At 32.0% G+C, this 18,224-nt stretch overlaps 1 protein-coding gene across 1 annotated transcript in view; it reads left to right on the top strand.

Moving 5' to 3' along the window:
• The window catches only part of HCN1 (hyperpolarization activated cyclic nucleotide gated potassium channel 1), a 437,825-nt gene that overhangs the window by 197,323 nt on the left and 222,278 nt on the right, over window positions 1-18,224 (top strand). The window contains exon 3 of the mRNA XM_077115160.1: window positions 15,245-15,406. Within this exon, the coding sequence (XP_076971275.1) occupies window positions 15,245-15,406 (162 nt within the window). The remainder of the gene's footprint in view (window positions 1-15,244; window positions 15,407-18,224) is intronic.

Here is an 18,224-nt window from a genome sequence, read left to right as displayed (position 1 = left end):
ACTCCAAAAAGCACCATCAGTAGCCTGATATTTTGGTTCTCCAACAATTTGAAGATTGAGCATCCCTTCAAATACTCCATTCCATGAGGAGTCTTTGATTTTTGCAAAAGGTACATATGACTTTGAGGAATAGATATGTTACCTACACTTACATGAAAGCTTTATTGCCATTATCACAAAAAACCTGGTTCAAAAAATTATCTTGTGAAAAACAAGGAAAATGTTTAACGTATTCATTTACATATTAAGCCCCTTAAATACTGAAATACTTTAATTACTGCAATACTTGTTTTAAATATTAAAATACCAGACCCCCCTCCCCCCAAAAATTTAAAATACCAGACTTGGTAGGCAGTGGTAGTACATATAGGCTAGTACCCCTCCCCGAAGAAGCACTAACGAAGACATTTATTTTTGCTTCTACTCACAAACCTCTTTTTTTCTTTATTTTATTTTTCTTCTAATGAAGATCAGAGATTTAAACAGTGTTTGAAATGGCTCACTGAGAGTCCAAACTTTGTTTGAATAAAGCTAAACCCATTTATACAATGAAATGAGGTAAATATAGTAGCAATTAGAGACTGAACTAAAACATTATAATAAGGAAATTTTAATCCACATGTCTAGATTAAAAGCTAAAATTTTAATTACAAACAATACATTTATTTATAGGGAAAAGCACCACTGTATATTACTGAATGAAGGACTGGCTAGAAATATAAATATCAATTGCTCTCTCTCTCTGAATCTATGCATATGTAAAATAATTATACTTATATAGAAAGTACTTTAATAGACATACGTATTAAGAAGAAAAAAAATATATTAACAACAGATAATTCAGTGGTAGAATTTAATACAATTCTTATTTACCTCTTTGGTTTGTCCATAATTTTTCAAAGTTTTCGTCAATGAATATTTTGCCTGAGTAGTTGCGAAAGATCACTTTGACAGCAGTGTTTAGGAATGAAGGGGATGGGAAGGGTGCTAACCTAAGTTGAAAATGATAAGACTATGAATTAGTGGCAAATGAGAAAAATAGGAATGGGAGAGAAGCACAAAGCACTTAGGAGATAAACCTTAATAGGAAGAGAAATGGAAAATAAAGAGTGTTTTTAAGGGTGAATCCCACGTTTTTTTTTTGTTATTTGGGTAGATGGTGTTGCCACCAAATGAAATGGACAAAATTGAGAATTGTTATTGAAAGTTTAAGTAAAAAATTAATTAATTTTAAAAAAGCAATGAAGAGGCTGCAAAATATGAACTGTACAACATATTGAATCAGACTGTTAGAGGATATTGCTATGGACTTTGGCAAGATGAGGCGCAGGTACAAAATCAAGCTGTTGTGGAATAAAGAAATGAAAGAAAAATGAGGAAGGGTAGATAGCCAATGCGAGCTACTTTTTTTTCATAGTGTTTTTCTGAGGAGAAGAGAAAGAATGGTGTCTAGATGGAGGCTTGAGTTTGTTGTTTTTATCTTCATTCTTTAAAATAAAAATAAAGGGTTATTGACCTCTAATATATATTTATAATCTAAGATACAAAAAGTATTGGAATTAAAGGGAAAACTAGGATGCTGTTTGGGCCTTTGGGAGATCATAATTTGATTAATTTTTCCTTCCTATTTTTTTTTCTTAAATGATGCCTGACTTTGGAAGCATAAAATTTGAACTCTTGGCACACACCAACTGCATGTAGATGAGACAAACCATAAATGTGAGATGGACTGTAAGGGAAAGAGAGGTTAACGTTAAATATTTCACACGGTGCTACCAAAAAGAGTTTATTGGTGAAAAAGATTTGAAGGACAAGAAGTAATGTAGGTCTATAATATGACTAAAGCAGATGAAGTGGAAAAAAGGGAAGAAATCCAAATGGAAAAAAAAAAGAAGAAGAAAGTTGCTGACTGCTTGCATGATCATGAATCTCTAGGGATTTCTGGGTTGAAGGGATATGTACCAAAGTGGTGAATCTCCCAGAGTCTAGAAAGTCCATCCCTGGATATGCTGCAGCTGGAAGAGTCTGGGCCTTGGACCTTTGACACAAGTTCCTCTCAGACATTTTGGTATTGATTTTAACTCCAAACTTGTCTAGTGCTCTTCTGTTACATGTTCCATTTCTTGATGTACCTACTGATCCAAAAATGACAGTTTTTCCTCATGTGGCATCTTATCATACAATTCAAATTACTTTGAAAGTAAGTGTACCTAACCCATACTCACCGCCTGAGTTTGCAAACTGAGCGCTGCACAAGTCCCTAAGGAGAAAAGTCCATTTAACCGGAAAATTCATATATTTTTCGTATATACGTAGACAAACATATTCCACACTTATAGATACAGCTCACTTAACACTGGTTTTACTGAAAATTTCCCATTGATCCTTGACACTTAAATATTTTCATTGATACCTTGATGCTTGAATATTATAGAGCTTTGATTTATTTTTGCCATATATTTAACTACATTATTTAAAATTGCTAAGTAAATATGCTTCTTCTGATTTTCAAATTAACAGTAAAATTGATTTCCCTTTTTTAAAGAATGGTTATCAATACATTTGGTTGATGGATAACAGAGGTTCTAAATCTTTAGAAAACTTTGTGGCATTAACTACACATACAAGAATCTTGGGGATGCTTTTGTCTTTCATTCAGGGCAAAAACATAGTCTAATAACTTCTCACCTGCTGCTTTTTAAAAATGCTTTGTAAGTGCTTTCAGTTGAAACTTGATCCTAAAATTTAGAAATCAATTTCTAAATTGCTTCTTTTAAGAAGTGCTGGTTCTTTTTGAAGAGTGCTAATATGAAGGAGCTTTGAGACTCAGCATCAACATGGAAAGTGTGATTATAAAAGTAAATGCATTAAAAGATTTCTGAGTTTGGATTGCCAAGATAAAAAATGGAAATTTTTCTAAAAACCACTAACAGTAATACAAAAAATATCATCTTCTATTAACTCTCATACTACCTAAATATACTGAGGGAAAGAAGTTATGTGGAGGCCAAAATTGATGCTGAATTTACCCAGAAAACGTGACAGGGATCTGTGAGTTTGAAGGCTGGCAGAAAGCCCAGATAATAATGATTGTAACCTTTTGGACTCCTACATTTAAAACTTTGCCAGAAAAACTGAATTTTACTGAATTTAAATTGTGCCAACTCAATAGGAACAAATCCAAACCCAGTTTTTTTCAGTGGATGTTGGCTCAGCCTAAGTGTTTGTTACAGGATTAACCCATTAACTCAAATTGGTGATGGATCTGGAACTCAAATACAGTGTAGTGGCTGTTGTCAGAGCTGAGACCAATAATTTTTAGCTAATTCAAAATAATCTCGAAAGTTCAAAATAGCCTGCACCATCATGGAAAGAACATTGCCAAGCTTGCAATATTTTGAAAATTCTCCAAGTATGTAGCATGTGCTCAGAACATGGAAACCAAGGTTCTTTCTTTAATAACAATTTAATGATTATAGAACCTATGACATTGACCCTACCAGTAATTGAAGTTGTTTTCATATACTTATCATGTATAATCAAATTTTAATTACGAAATGACTTTATACACAATTGAATATTTACATTTTGCAAATCATTATTATTGGTACTTAATAAAAGAACAGACTCTTCAACTAGTTTCTATGAGAAATGGCAGAAAAATAAATACATCATTGAAATCATTCATAATTTTTACAATGTACAAATAATTTTTGAGTAATCAACACTTTGGAATTTTTGTTTTATATAAATATGAGTTAGAATTAATTTTAATAATTAATAACATTCATTCATTCATTCATAGTCTCTTTCATTTAACATATTTTTATTCTTATTAACCATTTGCTAAGGATATTAATATTCTAAGACAATAAGATATGATCCTCCAATTCTAATGCAGACAGTGGTATATGACCCAGACTAGTGCGAAATAGCAATCATTTAACTTTTCAAATGAGATGACCACAAAAGATAATGTGAAGGGTAAAATAAAAGGGAAAAAAAAAAGATTGACTCAGGGACTTATATGTTACACCAAGGAACTTACCGTGTATCCTGTATTTGATGGAGCACTGTGACGATTTTTAACCAGAAATATATCATTGACATACTTGTATTTTATAAAGATAACTCTACTTGCAACATGAAGGAGAAAAAATCCAGAGAAATTAAAATACTTTAGGAAGTTTTGAAATAACTCAGTTAAGAGATAAAGATGATATGAAGCAAGAAATTTGTGATTCAAGAATTATTACTGAGAGGCAATGATAGAACTTAGTTACCAGTGGAATGTGGAGGGTGAAGGAAGAGACTATGTCAGGCATTTCTGTTACAGGACCTCAATTTTGAGGCTTGATATGCATTATTCTTTGTAGAGACTGCAATAAGGGTGTGTAGTGTGGGGAAAATTAACATAGCTTTTTCATCTTCAGATTGACTTTACCTTGGGTTTTAAGATTAAGAAAGGTGTCTTTGGTAGAGGTGGATGTGGAGTCACCTGACAATACTTGCAGTGATGGAAATGAAAGAATTCCCTTAAGGGAAATATGTAGAGTGGAACCTGGGTAATTTCAACTCTTAAGAGAGAGCAAAAGAAGGGTAGCTTGAGAAGGACACCGAATCGAATTGACCAGAGAAATGAGAGTAACCAAAGAACAAGAGAGAAAACAACTATTCAGAGACAGAGACAACAGAGTGTTAGGAAGGCGCAAATTATAACTGGGTAAATATGCAGGGAGGACAGGCAAATGTTTCTTGCAAATGGGTCACTGGATTCAGCAGTAGAGATACCATATGCAAATTTTACCATGGATGTTTTATGCTAACAAGTAGGAAGCACTAGGTTATAAGAGTTTTAAGAACAGCATACAGTGTAAAGAAGTGGACAATGTATAAACAAGTTTTTAGTTGTTTATAAAAGTTGTTTGTAAGAAAAGAAGAAAAGACATTAGTATAGTGGATGTAAAAAAATATTGATTCAATGTAAAATTATTTTTTCATTATGGGAAAGTACTAAGCATGTTTAAATGCTGGTGAGGAAAAAGGTAGAGGATTCTGAAGAATAAAAGTAGGTATAATTAATGAAGCAAGACCACTGAGGACAGAGGAGTAAATGAAGGAGTAAAACAAAACAGATATCAGAGAGAAAAAGAGACACATCATGCTTTAATGTAAGAGAAGAAATAAAGATGAATGTAGACATATTTATATATGACAATATTTCCTCCTATTCTAATAGGAAGTTAAATATTTTCTTGTGATTGAGGTCAGCAGGCATGGTATGGTGGATTTTGCCTGATACTCATTAAAGTTTGTGTTAGCTGCCCTGGAGGATTAGCTATGTGCTGTCTCAAAATATGCCAAGATCACTGGACAATGTTGAAAACCTACAGTAACTGTTGAGCTATTCCTTACAAAATGTAGAGTTCCATTTGTAGGTGTGAGAATACATCAGAGGAGAAGAGAGTTGACAATTTTGATAATATATTGCTCAGAATAATGGATCTTAATGTCAGACAGTCTAAGGAAAGAAGTGATCATAAGAATGAACAGAGTGAGAGAAAATACTGGTCAACCGAAGACTGGTCAACTCAAGTAACTAGAAAAAAAGGGTTCGATGAGAATAAAACAATGCAAAATAAAAACCATGGAGGAAAAAATGTAATCAGATAACTAAATTTTGGTGAGAAGAGTTTGAATTAGGACAAGCCAGGAGTGTCATGATGTCTATACGAAAACTGATTTCTTAGGATGTGACAAAGGATGACAAATATTCTGGAATTAATGGATACCAAAATTACACTAAAAAAAGTATATAAATTTAGTTCATTGCAGCTACATGATAAGGATTTTCTTCAAATAAGAGACTCTACCACTACCAAATATATTTATAATAATCTCCAAAATCCCCATTTACTTGAATGGGCCACATATTCCTAAACTGGGAACTAGCTTCCTTCTTCCCTTCCTCCCTTCCTCCCTTCCTCCCTTCCTCCCTTCCTCCCTTCCTCCCTTCCTCCCTTCCTCCCTTCCTCCCTTCCTCCCTTCCTCCCTTCTTCCCTTCCTCCCTTCCTCCCTTCCTTCCTTCCTTTTTTCTTCTTTCTTTTCTTCCTTTCCTCCCTTTTTTTCTCCTTTCTTCTTCTCTTCCTTTTATTTTGTAAACATGTGTTAAGTGCTTGCTTTGTGAATACAGCCATTGACCTTTAGGATCTCTAGTGAGGACACAGATATATAAACATGTAATTATAGCAATGTGTTAAATACTTTTACAGAATTATGAGCAAGGTCTCATGAGAGGAAGCACTTAATTCTCTCCCTAGAGTGGCCAAAGATGTATTTCCTGAGGAAGCGATGTTTGATGTTTGAGCCAAGTCTTACGGTATGACTAAGAAGGTCATCAATCAGAAAAGGAATTGTACAGGCAGCATTATACCAGGAGGTAGCATGTAAACAAGAGTTTGGTCTGCCCAAGCATGGAATACCTACAGGAGAATAATGAGAAATGATGGTGAAATGGCAGAGAGTGGGCAGAAATCACAAAGCACCTTTGATGCCAGGCCAAGGAATTTGTACATTGTTAATATCTCTGAATCTCTAGCAATGGCTGAAGCAAACTGATATGATCAAGTTTGAGTCATATAATAATAATTTTGCATGCTGAGCAGAGTATATTTCCGAAGAAGAAGAGACTAGAATATGGAGAATTAGAGTGCTTAATAACACAGGCATCCATGAATTTTAGTGGCATAAGTTCTTAGTGTTGACAGTTTGAATACCTGGAGAAGGATTAAGTCATAAAATAAAGTTTTCTAGTTCTAGAAGACTGATATGTCACACATATGAACCTCCTGTCCCTTCTAAGCCTATAGCAATGATAAGAATAAAAGTCAATAAAGAAATACTTCTATAATTCAGAAGGGAACAAGAGTAGAGGACCCTAATTGAGATAGAAAAATATCCTCAATCTTTCGGAAAGACTGAAAACTAAAAAGAACAAAATGAAGGATGACACAAAGAGAGAAAAAAATTGCATCCTAGAATATTCTACTAGATTTCTTCAGAAGAAGTGGAACCTGCCACTCAAAATCATTCAGCCATTCAGAGTTGAGTCTGAAGCCATAAGGCAGAACGTAACTAAACAGTAGATCTGAACTCAGGAAGGGAGCTTAATTTAAGGTCAGTACCCATAAATGGCCTCCTACTCCCTGCACACACACAGAATTTGGGCAGTATTCATTTACCCCCATGCAAACTCCTGATCTTTTCACGATAGAGATTAAACTCATATTTTGGGAAAGATACAGTCTCACTATGTGCTAAAAAGAGGGTCAAGTTTTCAGTCTTAAATGTATATACCCAGACAGAGATCATTAAAGTGGTAAGACAGAAAATATTTTCAAAAGTGCACTTACTTCCCTAACTACTGTTCTTATCGCCATTAAATGGTAGAATGAGACTCAGTGTGGTGACTGTGAGGTAAAGAAAGTGATAATTAAGATGACTCTGTAGCAAGTTTTGATTAAAACAGATGGGAGTTCTCTGGAGAAGAAAGTTTGTGTGTATGTGTGTGTACGTGTGTCTCTCTGTGCGTGTGTGATTGCATGGTGGGGATGATTCTCTGAGCACTGATGAATTCAGTGTCCAACATCACAATCTGTGTGTAGGAAATATTGGACAGATGATTCTTGATGATAAGAAAAATCAATGTATTGGACTTATTATTTTAAAAAGTTCTTCCACATATATCGTTTTTTTTTAATTCTTATGACAATGATGGCAGTTAAGTACTTTCAACACTTAAAGTAATCTGAAAAATATCTAGAAGCACTATTATCTAAATGAATGAAGCATCATAAAATACTCTTAATTCTGGAAGATATCCAACTAGTGGCTATGAAATCATTCATTTTCCAATACATCAAGTCTTATATATTTCTTAGGTTGCAAGCAAATTTGACAATGCTTGTTTATTGTTTAGGTTTTAGTTTCTTTTTTAAGGTTGCCATAACAATATGTTTGTTTGTTTTTTTTTTTGCTGATTAGCTTTGATCAAATGGCAGAATGTGTGGTTTGTTCACTAAAATTCATGTTTCTATTTTAATAGGTTTATACAAAAAATCATATTCTTAGTGTTTTGTTTTGTTTGTTTGGAGGGGGGTGTAAATGCATATGCCAAGACAGTGAGCCAGCACCACTTTTTTTTTTTTCCAGAGCATCTCTGACACAAATCCACTCAAATAAACTAGTGTTCTAAATTTGATGGCTCATCTGGCCAGAAGTGCAAGATGACATGCCAATGTATGAGCTAATTCTTATGGCCAGTACGTTAAAAATTATGAAGGAATATTGATTTTATCATAGCAGTTTCTCAGAAGCCAGCTTTCCTTTCTCTTCTTGCCCCTAATGATATTCCCTTGGCGAGTGGTGCCCTGTAATGTTTGCACATGGTCTTGTTAGACGACAGATGATGAGATGAGGCTGGGGATGTTGAGAAGCACATTGCGCATATTATCCAAATATAATGGTGTCCATCACATTTTTGAATTTGGAAAGTATGAGAAAAAGACCTTTACCAAAAAAGGTTTAAGGGAAAATTACTTACATTCATTAGCATTCTATGTCTGGTTTATCCTTTGATTATTTTGTGGTCTTGGATGCCTTGTGCTTTCACCATTTAAAATTATTCTTTTTTCTTTTTAAAGTAAAGGGTATCATGGAATTTTATACATGGAATGTATTTTGGAGATTATTTGCCCCAATCCCTTTCCTTTAGTGAATAATCTGGGGCTGAGTTTAGGAAACTGATTAGTCAGAGCCTGGACTAGAGAGCTCTAGCCTCATGGTATTAAGTTGCTTGATTTTCCCAATGGACAAACTTTCCAGTCCTTATATGGCAAATACATTTATTTAGTGGGAAAGTGTTTTTTGACCTTAATCTGAACTTTATTTCTTTATAATATTTAGAATACTATATAATTATGTATTATACATATTATATAATTATATATAATATTATATAATTATATATTATGTATAATAATAATATAATTATATATAAATATATAATATATTACTAATATATAATTATATAGTATAATAATATTGCTCAAAGTTTAAAGAAAAATATATTAATTCATTTTGCAAATTGTTCTATGCAAATATGTATGATTCAATTTTTAAATATTTGCCTACACTACAAACCATAATTTTCAAAATTTTAAGTCAAAAAGTTGGTTGAGATACCAAACATATTTCATCATTTGGGGATTTAGCACAGTTCATCGATATGAGATCAAAAATATTGATGTGGACTCTTTTGCACAGAATTTATAGAAATGGAAGACATTACAGTATTATTATTTTTTTACAGTATATATTTTTATGTGGGATGGTTTGTGGTTTTGTTTTTCCTTTTCCTCCTTCCCATATAATATTATTTTATGATATTATTTTTGTGTACACTTAAAATTTTATGTATTTGGTAATACTAAATTACCAAAAGGATACTAAAATATATTATGCATTTTTTGTTTGTTTCAATAACGCTTTATAAGCATTTGATTAAGATTAGTGCAAAAATTATTTCTAGATTTCATCAGCAGAATGGAAGGGAAAAATAAGTCAAATTCTTCCTTGATAATTTCAAATATTGAAGTCAATAGTATTTAATGACTTCTAATATTTGTAATATACTGTCTACAGTAAAACAATATATACAGGATATAAAATGAATTTAAAAATACCTATCTTTGCTTGCTTTGATAGTTCTGTCACCAGAGCTTGTACACTTAAGCAGTGTCTTATCTCCATTTTAAGTGTTCATTATTTAGATGACTTTTAAAATATAAATTAATGTAATGAGAACTCCAGCTAAACATCTGTTCTTTGAAAAATAGATATCATTCTTGGCTATATTATATGGAACATTTTTGTCCTTCATAAGAATAAACCTATGTGATTGGTTTCATATGTTGAGGAAATGAACTAGAAACAAAAATTAAACTATTTTACTATTTGATACTCACAATGCAGAGTTAACTAAATTTGTACTTATTGGAGCATGAAACATACTACAAATATGATGAGACAGCAGTTATACAAAAGGGAGATAGAGAATAGACATATAAGATTATAAAGATAAAAAATGAGACAGTTATTACGTTGTTTCTAAAATGAATTCTTCTTTCATCCCCTCCAAAACATATAACGTAATGGAAATACTTTATGAAATTAATTCACAAGAGCTACTTGGAGTTCAAAGAATATTGGTAATGTCATTGTTTGTTTGATTTTTTTAGCCTCTGTCCCTCTCTCTCTCCACCCCCCCCCACACAACCCCCCCCAGAGTATGCATTCACCATTATATGACTGTTTCATTTATCATTTTAATTATCAAATACTAAACAATAAAATGAGAATATTAAATTTTTCCAGTTTATTTTTACTTTTAAGCTAAGATTGTAAAAACAATATATTTCAGAAAATAATAATTACATTTCATAAAATCACTATCTTAGTGATTACTTCAGCCTGAGATTAAGTATGGTAGATACTAAACAGCCTTACATAGTCATCATAAAATAAGCTTCAAAGAACCATCATAAAATATGTTTGCCATTTTCCTCAATTAAATTTTTCATTGGTTGCACAATTTGGTTATGTAATGTCTAAATTTACAGCATTTGAGATTTGTAATAGAAGTCTAGAAAATGATCATAAATGTTTTCATTTTAATTAGTTTTCCCAGAGTAATGATCCATTTATTTCTCTTCTTAGTAAAGCCATTTTCAATATTCATTCATAAGTTGATTGCCTTAGTTCATAAGCTGCTGCTTAAAATAATGAAGCATATGACAGTTATGTTAGCTCTTTCATTTTTGTAGGGCATTGTTGAATAAATTTCTGTTCTGATATACCAAATAGTCCTCATAAAAGTTGAAAAGAAATGATGCTTATTCCAAGGAAATTGAAAAATATGAAGAATTGAGTAGATTCTGCCAACAGATTGGAATCTGTCACCAACATTTTGTTTCTGACTTATCCATAGTTATCAGCTGATCTGGACTTGCAATTCTAAGGAACATGAATAAGATTAGTATAAATGGTTCAGCTCAGTTAAGAACTCATTAATACTCACCATTTATGTGAATCCATCCTTAGTTGAATAGATTTAGTGGGAGAAAAAATATTTGTTTCAACTTGTACCACTTACATTGCACCTATCGGTTTTCAAAGTTTGTACTTTTATTTCCATTAATACTCTGTTTCCATGTGTTTGTTTTTAATAAAATATGTTCAAATGATGCATATTGTGACATTTTCCCTTTTTCTTTACCTGTTTTTTTTAATAAACTTGTAGACTTTTTCTCAGACTTGTTAGAGGTGAATAAAGAACAAGTTTGTTTAAATACATACTTTCCTACGTTTTACTATATGGAATTAAAATACTATGTATTATACAGTAAAATAGCTTACCAAAAGCATTATTCAGTTTTGGAAATTAACTATCCTACCTGGAATCAATGGACTCCAACTGGGCAAAATTCTAGAAGTGTAATATTAAAAAAAAAAGGTCTTCATTCAAGCATCAGTGAGAACTGATGTCAAACAAGGTCTTTCCTCTCTTGAGATCATACAATTCAATTCAACGTCCTAGTCTAAACATTGCAAAGTACAGGGCCTTCGCATGACACCTTCTGTTGTAGTTCTTGGTGAAAATGAAATTAGTGAGCTGCTTTAAGAACTTAAATTTAATTTGTTTTTATGGACCGATGAATACCACTTTAAAGTGTATTACTAGTGGGTCAGAAAGGCCTGTCTTTCTGCTATCCACACCCTGAACATTCATTAGGTTTCAAGGTGGAGCATGTGAGGGTAAAAATATTATTTCCTTTAATTTTCTGCTTTAAAACAAAGAAGCAGAACTACAAACTCATAAGACCATAAAAAAATACTTAGGTTATCATTGCTAAGCTCCTTCAGTATTCTGATTAATTCATTTATCAACAATTTATTGAGTGTCAACTAAGTTTCCATTTGTGTTGGAAAGCAGATTTGCATGAATTAGTATTAAGATAGTTGGTTTAAAATTAAATTTATCACTTAAGATGTTTCGCCTCATAAATGAAGAACTTAAAAGATTAATTTATAAGTGGTATTTGCTGCTTAATCGGTAAGATGAGTGAACTGCCCTTTGACAATAATAAGTTGTAGCCATGCGTAAATTATATCATGTTTCCTTCTTGGGCTAATGTGACTATCTATAGATGTATGTACTCCATAAGGCACCTCATTCCAAATTTTCCATAAGCGTAATTTTAACAGGGTCATTAATAATCTCAGCATTTAGGTCATATGTAGTGATTATGCCTGCCAAACAGTGTATTAAATGTAAGAGCTAAAGAGACAATCGGATTGGATCCAGAAACTGCACACACCCACATCCGTCTGTGCATTGAAACAATACTACCTACATCTTGACATAGTAAGATAAATCAGGATGAAGACATTTACATTCTCACTATATGGGCTTGACTACTTGCAATCAGTGCTAGATATTAAGCAATATTAAAATGGCAAACATGCTTGTGCCTCTTTCAAAGTTCGATATCGGGTTAGCTAATTCGGAAATGACAAGATTCCTTCTCCAAAAAGATCCCTTTTGAACACAGAATGTTTAAGGTTATAAGGGAGACTTCTTGATTGTAAGGAGACAATGTGACTATTACTGAACACTCTGTAGTCATTTGGTTTACGAAACAAATGCTAGAATTTTGACTAAAATTGTAGGTTTGGGAGTGAAAATGAGGTAGAGAATGAGGCTTAAATCTAGACATTATCCTGTTACAGTAGGAGTTCGGTACTTACATGAAAGAAAAACAAAAAGAAAGTACTTCTAATACGTTATGAAGGGCCTTATATCCCTAACAACTTCCTTTATGAAAATAGTGGTAATATATCTGTGGAAAATGTTTCAGAAATAATAGTGCTTTCTTAATGAAATTGATAGATAAGTATTTCTTAGCACAGATTATCTTAATTCAGTAAATAATCCCTTCAGATTTCACAAAAATAATCTAGCTACTCAAATTTAAATCGAAAAATCGATAAAATCAGCTCTTCAAAGAATGGGTCCTCGTCATCAAAATCACAGACTCTACTCTAAAATCTGATCATTGACTATTGGTTCCTGCAGTATGCTTATGATTTGTAGATTTTACTTTGGCAGAGAGTTTCAAATGTTTTGTGTTTACATCAAATGGTCACATTGGAGGATGATATGAATCTTGTTTGATCCAGGAGTTTGTAGTTTATATTCTGCAACTTCATTCTGTTTCCCAAGAATGCAACAATCAATCAAAAGACATCTGGAACCCAGAAATCCTTAAATATAAATATAGGATTCTATTACTAAATATATATATATTTATATATATATATATATATTATATATATATATATATATATATATATATATATATATATATATATATATATATTTCCTTAGGGAGTTTCTTTTCCTACGTTAGTAGAAGCATCCTTTTAACTGTTTTCTTATAGTACTTTTAATGAGAAATCATTGATGAAAATGTTGGCACAATTTTTATTTACAAATTCAGTGACCAAGATATATCAGAAGGAATAACATCAAAAAGATGTTTTCAGGATTTACTCAGCACAAAACCAAACTAAAAATAGCTTAGAGGAATATAACATTTTTAATGTTGTAAATTAAATTGTTGGTGCATAGCTTTCTGAATATAAAAAAATGCATTATCTTCAAAATGCAAAATGTCTTTGAAATCTAAGACCCTGATCTTACTTTGGATAGAAATTCAGAACCGTGTGTACATTCCCAAGTAAAAGAACTTTTGTCCATTACAATTGTAATGTCAGAAAGGAAGGTGGTTTAAAGAAATAATTAATGGCTAATAAAATGTATCAAATTAAAAAATTTTATTACAGATTTGGTGGTTTTTATAAAAGCAAAATTTCAGGTGTCCCATTTTTTATATGTAAATATGTCAGTACCCATCACTGAAAAATTATGGAAGCTTTCTTGCATAGGTATAGTTTTCAAATCAAAATATATATTGTGTTTTTTCTGTTTCTCAGACAATTTCTTGATACATGTCTTAATTATTTAAAAATATTTACCATTCTTCTTGGTGAATTATACAAAATGTAATTCTAAATATCTTAAAGTATTGGATTGATATGTATTTATGATTATTAATTTTATTTTTTAATTTAGTATTCTTCAGCAATTAAAAAACAATTCATTTGGGAATATAAGACTACTCCAAGTGGGAATTATTATTCCGGACTAGGTAAATTACTATAGGAAACTATATTAACATTGAGAGTGTGATTTAACATATGATCTGCTAAAGGAAACAATCAGTTCCTGATTCTATTTTTTGTTATGATAACTAGATGAATGAGCAAGTGTTATCCTGCATATACATTTCCACTTCTAAAATTCTTATGGAGGATGTTTATTTGCTATAATTTTTATGTTATCTAGAATAATCTCATATATCAAGTTGGATTTTGTGAAAATTTAAGTTAAATAGGAAAACTTCAGAGGAAAGGGAAAGCTGTGCCATAAAAATAATAGAGATGGAAATAATTTTAATTTTTAGAAAGTGCTACACAATTATTTTATAGCCGGAGAACTTATATCTTGAAGGCCACACTTTATATTCAATATACACAGTTAAAGAAGTATTTCCACTCACATAGCTATAAAGTTAACAGTAATTTATTCACAGTATTACTTTATAATTTGTGATTAAACTCCTTTTGCTAATAGCTTTCTGTCTCTGGGTTATATTCTTCATCCTTTAAAAAATCCATTAAGAAATGCAAAGTGGAGAGGAGGCTTCTCATCATTTGTCAATTTTGCTACCTTGCTTTAAAGAAGTTCTATTTAAATGTCCAGAAAGACACAAATGGTAATTGTGACCAACTAATGGTCTTCAGAACATGATGCATACATTAAAAGCATTCATGCTACCTCTGATCCTTGTGGAGAACTCACAGTTGGCTGTACTACTCACGAAGCAAAGTGCCAGGTCTTGGGGTGAGGGTAGAGAACTATAGTCTTTGCTTCTTAGTTAGAAAGATTATATTTTTACTAAAGGAAGTAACACTGCACAGTGTCAGTGCTTACTAGCATTGGCAATATTCTTGATGTTTTAAAAATTGATCCTAAGAATTGATCTTATATTTTTGTCAACAGATTTTCCACATGACATATGATCTCGCCAGTGCGGTGGTGAGAATTTTTAACCTCATCGGCATGATGCTGCTCCTATGCCACTGGGACGGCTGTCTTCAGTTCTTAGTACCACTCCTGCAAGACTTCCCCCCGGATTGCTGGGTGTCTCTAAATGAAATGGTTGTAAGTAATTCATATTATTTTATACTCTGCGTTTTCAACACTTTGCCCAAAGACTTCTAAATATTTGTTAGAATAACCTGATTTCTCCTCCTTGAATGTTTAGTGAAGACTTAATGTTGCTTTCATGGATGCAAAGTCAGATGTTTTGTTTATTTTTCTAAAACTGAGTATCATTTGAATAAAATGTTCCTAAAGATTTGACTGTTACAGCATCTATTTCTGGATACTTACTCTGTATATGGAGGCATTTTTATTTCAAACACACAAGCACATTCTTTTAAAATGCCTACTGCTTAGAATTAATCCATCTTTCATTCAACTTTTGCTGGTCTTTATATATACAAGGCATAATTGAAGGCATTGTTAGATATATAGCAACAGTACTTGAGTGTGTATGAAAATGAGATTTGTATAAAGAATGATAATATTTCAGATAATACTTCTTACTAGGGAAAACAAGTAAAACTTCATGGAAAAGGTAGCTTTCTAAGTTTACCATGAAGGGTATGTAAATATAAACTAACCATTGAAATAGAATTTTATTTACATAGTTAAGAATATTTCATATTCATAATTAAATTTAAGAGCATATGTTTTGGTCTACATAGCGCAATATTAAAAAGCAATTTAGACAGTGAAATTTTAGTATATTATATATATAATGTCCAGAAATATTTGCTCTCTTTTTATATAATTTTGCATTTTATCCTTGCATTTCATTTTAATAAAATATTATTTTGATAACTACATTTGAATAGCCTCTTCTTATGTTTGATATTTTTTTTGTGAAATGGTGTTTGTGAGACTTTCAAAATATTTAACTTTGGTATAAGTAAAACACTTCCCTTCTTTCTCAAGTCTCCATTATTGATTTCGTAGCTAATTATTGTAGAAATAACCTGGGAATCTTAAGAATATAGGTTTTTAATTCTTCCCAAGAACTGTAGCTCTGGCATTTGTATTTGAAGGAAAGATGGCTTTAATTGTCACTTCCTCCCTCTTTTCCATCTTCCCTCCCTCCCTCCTTCTTTCCTTCCCTCCTTTATTATTCTTTCATTGAGGCATGATTTCCCCTTCATGCTTAAATGTCACTGCTTCATGAGGGCTTTCCAAACCACCTTCTCTAAAATATCAGCCAGCTGGCTTGTATTTTATCTTTAAAAGCACCTAGCAACTTAAACATTGTTTGTTATTTATATTTTTGCACCCTCCACAACAGCATGTAAGGTTCATTAAGTCAAATAATTTGTCTGTGTGGTTCTGTACTTGGTCTTCCATGTTAAGATCAGTTCCTGATACAGAAATTTGTTGTAATCTAGTCACTCATCATTGAAACTTTTTTTGAGAAATATTATTATGGGTTTCTATACAAAAACCAAGGAAGATGGAGATTGATGAGTTCATCTTTCTATTCTGTGAAGCTTCCTTGACTGTCGACGTGTCACTTGACCTATCTTTGAAGGAATAGTGCAAATGATAAAGACAGTAATAAAGATTTGGGGGTGGGGGAGAGAAAAAGCAATAGTTAGTAATCTGGCAACTAACTGAGTGCACAATTTAAAAACAATAGCCTTATTGCCAAAAGAATATGTATGATGAATCATCATTAGCACCAACCAACATTATTAAATATTCAAATAATTGTTATGTCCATTTTTATCCTGGGTATTTTTCAGAACAATAGCAATTGTTTTCATTGAAAGTCAAGCAGAACGATTATCTTTTGGTATCATAAAGTGCATATAATTGCATAATTATAATGTATAATGTATAGTATATCTAGTGAGTAGCATATTTAATGAAGCAAACTATGTAATGCCTTTGTCATTTATCTTCAAATGCAGGTGCTCCCTTGTGTATGTTTAGCACAGTAAAACCTTTATTGCACTGTGATACAAACCTGACGCAATACAATACCTTTCCTGAACTTATTTTTTAGACACCGTTGTTGCAAATGTACATATGAAATTGCTCTTATTTTCTTTCTCATTTGTTTAACATTGCTTCCATGTGCAACTCTAATGTAAAGGGCAGAAAAGACTTAAATCTGTTCAACTAGAAGGACAAGAAATTATTTTGTATTGTGGATTTTAATAAGCTAAAAGAGACAAAAGCTATTAAAAAATTTTTTGTATCAGTAGGGAATCTGTATGGTTTCTTTTGATCTTGAAGGTATTATTTTTGATCTTAAAGCTATAGAGTTCTAGAAACCCTTATATACAAAGAAAGTTTAAAAGGTGAAATGGAAATTCAGTAGAAGGAAAAGATCACCCTAGATATAGCATGCTTACTGTACACAAGTCCCTGTGCTTTGAAATATACTATCTTATTTGGTCCTCACAAACAAATAGGTGAGCACTATTAGCCCCCATTATAAGTTCAGAAAATCGAAGTGTTTATTGGTTAAATGAATGGCCCAATCTCACACAGGTAGTAGAACATTGGGTCAAGATTAGAATGCATTATCTATCTATGCCATAATTTCTGCTCTTTCTACTATCTTAGAAGGTCTTGTATTACATAGATTGCAAAGAACAATTAAGAGTGCAATAATAAAAAGCAAAACCTGTAGTCACAGGTCTCCAGATGCACTAGAAGGTCACTCTAAAATCGGCATATGAGCTCTGATATTAAGAAGTGGTCTGATGTGAGATATAGGAGGCAAAAAACTGAAAATTCAGACCAAGATGAATGCAGAACACAATACTAGCCATCCCTGGATATGACTTTGACAATTATACTAAGATAGTTGGCATTTATACTAAATTATTTTATATACCTTCCTTCTTTTCCATATCTTGCATCCTTAAATGATTCA

This window comes from Tamandua tetradactyla, chromosome 9 (assembly GCF_023851605.1).
Source record: "Tamandua tetradactyla isolate mTamTet1 chromosome 9, mTamTet1.pri, whole genome shotgun sequence".
Lineage (NCBI taxonomy): Eukaryota > Metazoa > Chordata > Mammalia > Pilosa > Myrmecophagidae > Tamandua > Tamandua tetradactyla.
This window is presented reverse-complemented; position numbering and strand designations above follow the sequence as displayed.